The sequence below is a fragment of the Garra rufa genome, chromosome 10 (genome assembly GCF_049309525.1).
Source record: "Garra rufa chromosome 10, GarRuf1.0, whole genome shotgun sequence".
Taxonomy (NCBI): Eukaryota; Metazoa; Chordata; class Actinopteri; order Cypriniformes; family Cyprinidae; genus Garra; species Garra rufa.
The window spans coordinates 22,249,889-22,260,989 of record NC_133370.1 but is presented as its reverse complement, the minus strand read 5'-3'; the positions used below and the strand labels follow the sequence as shown (position 1 = coordinate 22,260,989).

At 37.1% G+C, this 11,101-nt stretch overlaps 1 protein-coding gene across 1 annotated transcript in view; it reads right to left on the bottom strand.

Annotated features, from left to right (window-relative positions):
* mrc1b (mannose receptor, C type 1b) overlaps positions 1–10,511 on the bottom strand; it is a 26,107-nt gene extending 15,596 nt beyond the window's left edge. Inside the window, exons 1-10 of the mRNA XM_073849646.1 lie at positions 10,386–10,511; positions 9,876–10,259; positions 8,434–8,610; positions 8,132–8,284; positions 7,899–8,012; positions 7,581–7,718; positions 6,640–6,819; positions 6,386–6,543; positions 6,178–6,294; positions 5,975–6,090 (exon numbers count right to left, since the gene is read on the bottom strand). Coding sequence (XP_073705747.1) covers positions 5,975–6,090; positions 6,178–6,294; positions 6,386–6,543; positions 6,640–6,819; positions 7,581–7,718; positions 7,899–8,012; positions 8,132–8,284; positions 8,434–8,610; positions 9,876–10,259; positions 10,386–10,488 — 1,640 coding nt within the window. The 5' untranslated portion in view covers positions 10,489–10,511. The remainder of the gene's footprint in view (positions 1–5,974; positions 6,091–6,177; positions 6,295–6,385; positions 6,544–6,639; positions 6,820–7,580; positions 7,719–7,898; positions 8,013–8,131; positions 8,285–8,433; positions 8,611–9,875; positions 10,260–10,385) is intronic.
* Positions 10,512–11,101: the final 590 nt, after the last annotated feature.

The following is an 11,101-nucleotide window of genomic DNA, read 5'->3' as shown; positions in this document are numbered from 1 at the left end:
CTCAACTGTATGCAAATTTCGAGCGCAAAACGCCGGCGACAACCAATCACTGTGAAGAGTAGGCAAGGCAAGATTATGACGCGTGTTTCTGAAACTGGTGATTACTGAGCTGAAATCACATATTATTGAAAAAGTCAAGCAAAAGTAAATGTACTTTGCATGTTTTCATTATATGCTACAGTTTAGTTTTCGAACGCCGTAAAAGAAGACAATGGAACATAAATAGGGTGTAACATTGTTTTTCAGAGGTGTGTCAGCCCTAATTAGACACTCCCCAAAGCAGTGGCGTTGTAGCGTTTGCCAGCGACACTGAGTATGGCAAGCCAAGAGGGTCAGAATTACGCTATAGATGAATCGCGTTTACATACAAAACGCCGTCAAATACGGCGTCATTGACGTATTTTCGCGCGTTTTTACGGCGTTTGTAATCAAAACGGCGTATTTTGCGGCGCCAATATTGTTTAAAACGCCGTATTTAACGGCGTTTTGTATGTAAACCGATTCATCTATAGCGTAATTCTGACCCTCTTGGCTTGCCATATTTTCGCGCGTTTTTTTACGGCGTTTATAGTCACAACAGCGTATTTTGCGGCGCCAATGCTGTTTAAAACGCCGTATTTAACGGTGTTTGTATGTAAACGCGTTTCATCTATAACGTAATTCTGACCCTTTTGGCTTGCCATAACTGAGCGCAAATTTGACGCTGTAGTGTGAACGCACCGTCACGGTGCACGTAGTGAGCGGGGCGAAGCGAGCGTTTTCAATTCATTCATGTGGAAGTTGACCGTAAACGGTCGCGTGGTGCATTTTGGGATTGGAAGCGGCGCGAAGAAGGCGTTGAGAGCAGCTGAGAGCGTCAAAGGTTGGACATTCCTCAACTCTATGCAAATCTCGAGCGCAAACGCTGGGCGACAACCAATCGGTGTGAGAAGTAGGCAAGGAAAGACTATGACGCGTGTTTCCGAAACTGGTGGATTACTGAGCTGAAATCACATATTATTGAAAAAGTCACGCAAAAGTAAATGTACTTTGCATGTTGTTAGTATACGCTACAGTTTAGTTTGCGAACCGCCGTTAAAAGAAGACAATGGACGTAAATAGGTGTAACATTGTTTTTCAGAGGCGTGCTCTGCCCTAAATTTGACACACCCCAAAGCAGTGGCGTTGTAGCGTTGCCAGCGGCACTGAGCGCAAATTTGCAAGTGCACCTGTCTGCAGCCTGCAGATCGAGGCGGGGCTGCACGTGTCGCCCCGCCCACATGCCTTCTCATTGGTTGTAGGTAAATTAATGACGTCGGCGCAACATCCCTCCCACAACTCATCTCATTGGTTAGTGAAATGGATTGACGTCGCTGCCAAGCAGCAGTTGGAAACTTATGAATTATACGTTTTATGCAAAGGCTGATCCTTTGCTTATTTATTCAGCTTTCAGATGTGTACAAATCTCAATTAAGATTTGTGGTCCAAGGTTACATACATTTACAAGCAAGACATCTTTCCGCTGTTTAGTTATCCCATTTCTGGCAATCCGTGACTATAAATCAAAATGTTAACCAGTGGTGTTTATTTACAGTTTTTTTTTTATTATTGTCTTAATTGTTAATAAGATACATAAATTTGGAAAATTCTCAGCAAGAGTATCCACTATCCTAATGTTATTAAATTAATAAATAGAAAAGGGTTGTTAAACATCAGAGTTGTTTATAAATACAAACATTTATGACACATGAATGAATTATGACGACACATGAATGAATTTCACTGTTATTTATTTCAGATAATAATGTTAACAGTTATTTCTGATTCTCCCTCCCGATCTAATAGTGACACGCGAAACAGCAGTCTGGGTCCTCTGTGCTCAAATACATTAATTTCTCTTAGAAATTGAAATAACACCCTATAACCATCTGTTGACCCTTCCCGAAGTATATCTACTAAATTGAAACATATTTTCATTTCTTCTGATTTCGCTATTAATTGACCATATGCACGGATTACTTCCTTGTTTAGTCAAGCCAGCTAAGTCATTTCTGGTCAACTGTACTGTGCCGTAATATGAGCGTACTTTTTTCGTTTTCTCTACATAATCCACTCACAATCGAAGAAAAGTGTTGTTTGTCTAAGAGGACCAAACGTCCATGTATACCGTTTCAAGAATGACAAATGCCAGTTTAAAAAATAGGCGAGTAAATCGGCTAAATATGCGAGATTCATTGCTATTATTTGCAGTAATAACCGGACAAACATCTGACAAGTATTGGTTAAATATAGGCTATTCAATAGATTTTACAGTTCAAGATAAAACTTAAAAGATGTAGTTATTAAATTTTATTAAATATTTCATATTCCTATCGATTCATATTGAGAGCATTATTTAATTATTATACCACAATTATTAATTGCATTTGTAGTGAACTATATATTAGTATTTAAATAATTCACCCTTATAGGCTGTTTGTGTGTGAGTTTAATGATTTTCTGCACTTCCTATACAATATACTTAAGGACGGTAAAAGTACTACAATTTATTATACTAGTAATTTTATAATAAATCGAAAAGCAAGACGTCTTGAAAAATATAGGGAGTTTAAAAGGCAGCTGCATAATAAATAATCCTCTGCCATCTTTTGGTTATATGGGTAATTCCATATTACGCTCTGTGCAAAAGGTCAATTGTCTTCAGTTTCATATTTTCTGCACTCTAATATGACGTGATCCACTGTTTCTTCATGCCCGCAATATTCACATTTCCCTGTGCCATGTTTACCTATTTTCAGTAATGTTCCATTTAATCCCGTGTGTCCAAACCGAAGCCTTGATATTATTGTCTCTTCTGGCCTACTCCTCCCTGTACACCTTCTCCCACTCTCCTTTGAATCTTATGAAACCATCGTCCTTTCCTATTTTCTTCCCATTGTTGTTGCCATTGTTTCTTTAATTTATTTTTAATAATACTCTTAATTTCTGTTCTACTGATACTAACTGTAAAATCAATTTGATTATTTTTAGTAACTTCCTTTGCTATTTTATCTGCTATTTCATTTCCCTTAACTCCATAATGTTTTCAGCGTCATTACTTTGCCACCAATGAGATGAGTTGTGGAAGTTACGTTATCTCGACATTATTAATTTACCTACAACCAATGAGAAGGCATGTGGGCGGGGTGACACGTGCAGCCCCGCCCCAGATTCAGCCCCGCCTCGATCTGCAGGCTGCAGACAGGGGTTTCTCCAAATTTGACGCTGTAGTGTGAACGCACCGTCAGACTGCGAACGCAAGAGGAAGAAGAACAGCTGACAGTGGAAGCCAATGAAATGTACACTGCAAGTTTTTGAGGTTATTTATCTATGTTTTAATATGCTTGTGGTCATAGAGCTTTTTAGATGGATGCAGAGGCTTTTTAGGTCGGGCAATCTCTGAGCGTCGCTACAAGTAGTGACGCTACTAGCTTAACTACATTTCTCAGTAGCGTGGTGGTAGCGTCGCTGTTTTCTGAATCAAATAGCTTTTCAGTAGCTAAGCTATTATTTTGATCAAGTAGCGCGGTAGCGTCAACAAAAGCTACAAGCTATATATTTTTCTATACTTTAAAGGTTGTATCAGCGATTGCTAGCCTGAAACATAAAGTGTCAAATTCAGCTGAGCTTTCTTCACGATCCGCTCGCTGCCTGCCCCATAAATTGTCTGTGAAAAAAACGCGTCTCTCTGGTCAGCCTAGGGTCCGAGATAACAACACCAAACCCCTGACGCTGATTGGTTGGAACACTGTTTGTTTTTTGTGGAAAGGCTGGTAGCGCAGATAGTTTTTTTGGCATATCTCGGACCCTAGGCTGACCAGAGAGACGCGGTTTTTTCACAGACAATTTATGGGGCAGGCAGCGAGCGGATCGTGAAGAAAGCTCAGCTGAATTTGACACTTTATGTTTCAGGCTAGAAATCGCTGATACAACCTTTAAGCTCAAATCGGAAATATGACTGCTACGGATCTCATTTTGTTTTATTTTTCTCATCATGTTTTATTTTTGTATTTGTTATGTACTATAGATTCTGACAATTCAAAAAACAGGCTCCTGTATTCATGAAATCAATCACTATCTTTGTTCAAAAGCGGCAGTAAATTAAAGTGCTGTTTTTGTGTCATATTTTAGTAGCTATACAGCAAATCTACAGCGCTTCCATTAGGCTATTTTTTACGAAGCTTTCAACACTGTAAACTCTGACGACATGCAATCAGTTGACGAACACCCATTCATATATAGACTTGTTATTCAATAAGATGTATCAAATAATTTTATTTACAAATTTCATGTTTTCCCTGTTTTATTTGTTTAATATTCTGAAACTGGTGCCATTTTTTATTTATTTTATTTTTTTATTTTTTTTCAAGAAAGAATTCAACCCCCCAAAATATGAGATAAATTCAGCAATGTATATGATACAGATTTATGTTGCCAAATTGGTTTGGAAGAGTGGTTGAATAAACAATTAAATGGAACTTGTATGCCTGTATGACAATTTAATTGATCACTGAGAGAGCATTGACTTGGTATGATGTTGGTTCAATAGAAAAATGAAATTTAAAAAAACAGCTTAGATGTATGCTGTAGCTTAGCTTGCTCCATTACCCAAGGCTGTAGCTTTAGTGTAGTTAAGCTTCATTTATTGAAGAGTAACTGTTATCTTAGCTCACTGCATTTTCAAAGTAGCTTGCCCATGACTGCCAGTTCGTTTTTCTGTGTTTTTCATCAACTGGCAACCAAGGGTGTCAAAATACTATTGGTTAAACTAGTGGTGGGATCAAAACACAATGCACATTTTCAGAGTAGAATAACTGTCCATTGGAGAAACAATTATGTGAACTAAGCATGTTTCCTAAATATAGCTGAAGTCAGATGTTTACATACACCTTGCAGAATCTGCAAAATGTTTATTATTTTACCAAAATAAGAGGGATCATAAAAAATGCATGTCATTTTTAATTTAGTACTGACCTGAATGAGATATTTAATATGAAAGAGATGAATAATTTACAAGAGAAAAAAATAGTTGAATTTGAAATAGTTGAAACCCTGTTGAAAAAAGTTTGCATACACTTGATCCTACGGTGTTGTTACTTGAATGATCCACAGCTGTGTTTTTTTTAGCGATAGTTGTAGTTGTTCCTGAGTTTGTTGTTTGTCCTGAACAATAAACTGCCCGCTGTTCTTCAGAAAAGTCCACAGATTCTTTGTTTTTTCAGCATTTTTGTGTATTTGAACCCTTTCCAACAATGACTGTATGATTTTGAGATCCATCTTTTCACACTGAGCACAACCAAGGGACTCATATGCAACTATTACAGTAGGTTCAAACGCTCACTGACGCTCCAGAAGGAAAAAACGATTCATTAAGAGCCGGGGGTGTAAACTTTTGAACAGAATGAAGATATGTAAATTTTTCTTATTTTGCCTAAATATCATATTTTCTTTCATTTAGTACTGCCCTGCCTTCTGTAATAGTTGCATTTTGTAATAGACCCTCATTTGTCCTCAGTGTGAAAAGATGGAAGTCATACAGTTCTTGTTAAAAAGGCTGAAAAACCAAATAATCTGTGGGACCTGAAAGATTTTTCTAAAGAACAACAGACAAACAAGGTTCTCATGAACAACTATCACAAAAAAACAGCTGTGGATCATTCAGATAGCAACACAGTATTAAGATATGAAAACTTTTAAACTGGGTCATTTTTATAAATTCAGCTATTATTTTCTTATGTGGATTATATGTAAGCGTCTTTTATGTGAAATAGATTCCGTTCAGTACTAAATAAAAAATAACATGCATTTTGTATGATCCCTTTTATTATGGTAAAGTAATTAACATCTTGCGGATTCTGAAAGGTGTATGTAAACTTTTGACTTCAACTGTACCTGTGAAGATGTAAAAAAAAAAAAAGAGAGAACAGAAAGCTTGTAACTGAAGAAGTGATCTGACCTGGATGAAACATCAACCAGTTGAGAATCAGCTTTTTGACACATCTGTTTTGCTTCTTCAAAGGTCTTGGTCTCGGATCCTGCCATGTAGCAGTAGTATCCATACCTAGTCCAACCCTTTTCAGAAAATAAGACAGCTGTCAGTAAATACATTTCACAACCAAAGTACATAATTCTACAACATTTATGATTACAAATGCATACTGTTTTGCATCCCGGGCTTGTGACAACTGTGTCATTATTTGAGGCTTTAGAGCTGGTTGCCTTCTTACAGATGAATCCATACTTTTTCCCACAAATATCATCAGCCCACTTTCCCTCCTAAATGAGAAACAGTACGCAAAATGTCAGTTTAGCAACCCATAATGCTATGAGAAAAACTATGCAACTACAATTTAAGAGGACTTCCTACCTCTCCTCTCATTAACACGCAGTCCTCTGCATGGACAGCACTGTGACTTGGCTCCCTCACCTCCCATGAGGCAAACGGGACGCTAGATTGGTCACTCCACTCAAACAGCATCTGAGTTTTACGGTCATTGAAACCAATCCACAGCTCGTCTGTTTTTGCTGAGAATAGAGATGTAGATGATTGACTAGCAACCTCATTCAGGGGTGACTTATATACCTAAATTCTAAAGAAGTATTCTAATCATTAAAGCGTACAATATCCAAGCTGTGTGAAGACAAAGCTTTGCTCTTCTTTGCTGATAATACTTAGGAGGTCTCCTCCTTCCCGCAGACAGGAGTCTCGCGCCTCCAGCCATGTTTTCTTGTTGCGATGAAGGAGATAACAGTTGCCTGAATATGGAATCCAAGGGCTATGGCAAAAGCCAGTGTTCAACACTGTCCAAAAAGACAAAGATAACACATTACCAACTGAACTTTTTGATGCTAGCACCTCAGGAGGTGTAATCAATCTCAAAACCCATCAAAAAGAGTGAAATATGAGACATATTTTTTATCCACCTTATTTTTCCTATAAGAACAGTCGCGGTCATTTGTAACTTTTATGGGTCGGGCTTCTGGTCTCATCCACGTCCAGATATTTTTATCTGTACAAAACAGCTGGTTTTGCTGCTTGATATTGCAAATTGGTGTGTCTTACCATATTATTTTAATGTAATGGCTTAATTATAAACACTGGTTTGTAGTGCAAACCGTTTTATCGTTTACTGCGTGTTGTTATTCTTCTGGTTATTGCGGCTAATTAACCGAAAGTCTCACCCATCCCTGCTGAAAAAACCAGCATATGCTGGTTAGGTATGTTTTGGTGCTGGGATGCTGGATTTAGCTGGTTTATGTTGGTCCTTTGCTGGTTTAAGCTGGTCCTTTGCTGGTTTATGATGGTCCTTGACCAGCAACATGACCAGCATGAACCAGCAAATGACCAGCATAAACCAGCTAAAACCAGCATCCCAGCACCAAAACATACCTTACCAGCATATGCTGGTTTTTTCAGCAGGGATAGGCTTACTTCCATGTTGAATAATGCTTTTTTGTTTTTTGTTTTTTTTTAAAATATGCTTTTTTTCTGAGACTGCTTGACTAATTCCAGTCCCACAGAAGCCCTGCTATATGAAAGAAAGAATGAATGGGAAGCCTACCTGGTGGAAGAGCAGGGACAGAATGGCCTCTTTGGCAGACATATCCATGTTTTTCAGAACAAGGTTCATTTGACCATTCAGAACCAAAAGCATTTTTCAGGACACCACAACTGTAGCCTGGTTGTGTGGTTGGGTATCCTTAATCAAAGAAAGAAATGATCATTTTAGTCAAGTAATATGCTCAATTAGCTAGTGAATGCTGATTTTGTTTGTTCAAAGTTGATGGTTTGTAATGGTATTAGAATTTCTGTGATGGGTTCTATTGTTTTTCCAGCAGGGTTGTTTGTTCCCTGAAAATAAAACTAGTGTATGTCTTACCACTGAGCCATTTCAGATACCGTAACGGCTGTCCATTGCTCCACTGCCACCCACTGGTTACATCTAATTTATTCAGTCCTGTCCATAGTTCACTATGAGACGTCTGAACGATTCCTAGAAGGCAATTTTAATGTTTTATTTATTCTCTGGATATTTCTAGACATCCATCAATATTATATTAGTACATGTAATAATGAACAATTCCATTCTGAGAATCTTTAATTGGACTATACCTGCTACAAAGGTGTGTTCGTGAGGTTCGGAGACACTCAGCAGCTCTGCACCTTGCTGCTGGCAGCTCTTTCTAGCCTGGTACCATGTCAGGGCTGACCTACTATTCACTTGGTAATAAACGTTTGTCAGAGGATGTTTGGCCCAGAATGCATCTGCAAATCATCAGTATGCACAAGTCAGTGTTTCATTGTTAGAATATATATTATTAGTTTAGTTTTCAGTAACAGTTGTAGTCTTAAAGAATTCATGTTTCTCATGCAGATAACATTTGAACTGTAAAGTGAATGGGAAATAAACCTACTGTCACGTGTTGGGCAGTAGCCCCACAGCTGATGAACACTGTAGTCTGTCTCAGTAGCACACCATAGACGTTGATTGTGTTCATCAACTGTGGTACAATCTGCATACCATTTATTCTCATAAAGAAAAGGAAACTGGCATGGGCGCCCAAATGCATTTCCATCAGTGGTGTACAATTCTGTAAAAATAAAATGAGTTTGTAGAACACTTGGATTATCATTTATAGTGCTGGTGAAATGATCAGATTATGCGCAAAAGCATTACATACAAACATTTGCAATCAAATTTAAAAAATATTAATTTAATCATTCAGGTAAATATTAAATAGCACAGGCTGATTAGACAATCTGCAGAATGGAATTGAATTGATTAGTGTTGGAAATCACTTTGTACTCACATTGCATTGGGATTAAGGGAAGTATACACTAACAAACCAGTTGCTAACTACCTGAAATTAGACAGTGGGTCCCAATGTGACAAAGTCATTTGAGTTACCTGGTCACTCAAATATTAGGAAATACTCAAATACTGATGCAGCAATTGACTAATCAGAATACTGTTTTCTATTTAAATATATATTTAAAACTGTAATTTATTCCTGTGATTTCAAAGCTGAATTTTTAGCATCATTACTCCAGTCACATGATCCTTCAGAAATCATTATAATTTCCAGCAGAAAAAAACGCTGAGTAGAATTATTCAGGTTTCTTTGATGAATATAATGTTCAGAAGAACAGTATTTATCTGAAATAGAAATCTTTTGTAACAATATAAATGTCTATTGATCAATTTAACGCAAAAGTATTAGTTTCTATCATTTCTTTCCAAAAAATACAATTAATAAAATAAAGTAAAATTATACTCCAAGCTTTTAAATTGTAGTGTATAATGTTACAAAAGCTTAGATAGATTTAAAATGCTGATCTTTGGATCGTTCTATTCCAAGAATCCTGAAAAAAATGTACTCAACTGTTTTAAATATTGATGTAAACAATAATAATACATGTTTTTTGAACAGCAAATCAGCATATTACAATGATTTCTGAAGGATCACAATCATGATTGCTGAAAATTTAGATTTGATCATAGGAATAAATTTAAATTTAAAATATATTTAAATAAAAAGCAATTTTAAATGGTAAAAATATTTCACAATATTACTGCTTTTGCTTTATTTTGGATCAAATAAATGCAGGCTTGGTGAGCAGGCTTGGTGAGACTTTAAAAAAAACATTAAAACTCTTACTGTTCAAACACTTATGACTGGTAGTGTACAGTAATTCATTTTTTATAAATAAATTCAGTGTTATGTCTTTTTTGTTATTGCATCCAGGGGCCAGGAACGCATAGCTATGACAAAAGAGGTTGATTGAATAACATATATTTGCATAGAAAGGAAAAAACAACGCATTGTCACTTTGATAGACACATTAAGGCACATACCTTCATAAGGCTTAGAGCAAATGCTGTTTATTGTTCCTTGAATTGTCCATTTGCTTTTCGTTCCATTGGATTTAGAGATCACAGGCACACCATTGTCATTTACGGCCAGGTACAGAGACTCGTTCTTCAGGCCAAGCAATTTATCACCGTGGCATTCCCACTTTTGCAGAACATTGTCATCTTGACAAATCAGCCACTGCAGTTTTTTACCCACTGTTTTACTTCCTACTCCAAGGCATTTCTTTGTGAAAGTGTTCAAAATACGATTCTTAGTAGTCCAGCGAAACTGTTGTGCGTTACTGTATGGGTCGCAGGTGACGAGCCGTTCCAGAGTGCTGGTCATGCATTTGTTATAATCCACATTATATATCAGAAAGTTTCCTCCTGCAGAACATTTGATGATTATGCAGCATTCAGTTACAATGTGCTACAGCGTAATATTTGCAACAACAAAAAGTATGATTATTATTTTCATTCTTTTTTCTGTTTGATTAAAGAAAAAAGACATACCTGATTGTGCAAAGCAGCTTGATAGATGTAATACGAGCAAAATAACTACTGTTATTAATTTCATCTTGATCCAAAATATAGTTTGTGCTTCTCCTAAGTTCATTCCAGTGTCATCCTCTGTCTTTGGCTGAGATTCTGCAGTCTCACATTTGCTCATGCAGACCTGCCCTTTAAACTCGTCCGATTGTTCCAATCACAATGACATCCTGTCACATGTCTCTTTCTTCAAAACTGTTGAAACACTAACGTCACAGGACTTCATTGGAAAGAAGGCATCTGCTCAATTATCGAAAGTCTTAGTCAGCTTGATTTTGTGAATTTTGATGTGAATATGTGTTTTGGTTTGGGCATTTGAGGAACACAGATCATTTCGGTATACTACGCAATGATTGTTCACACCAGACTGCCTGGAAGAAGTCAAACCTACTGTATAGTCGCTGTCACCTCCTAAATCACTGAGACTGATTCCCTCTTCCCAGCAATGGTTCTGCCATGTCAGCATGCACAACAATAGCTGGAGAAGAAAAAAAAACTGAATTATACTTTTTCTTAATTTATGATCTGAATGCAATTTCCTGTTATGCCTTGTACTCATGTTCCTGGACATCCTGTGTAAAAACTAGTGGTGACAGCAATTTACCACATAAGAAAATATGTTAAGGTTATGCCTGCCCTAATACTGTTAGATACTGTCTGTGACACCACCTGTTACTTTA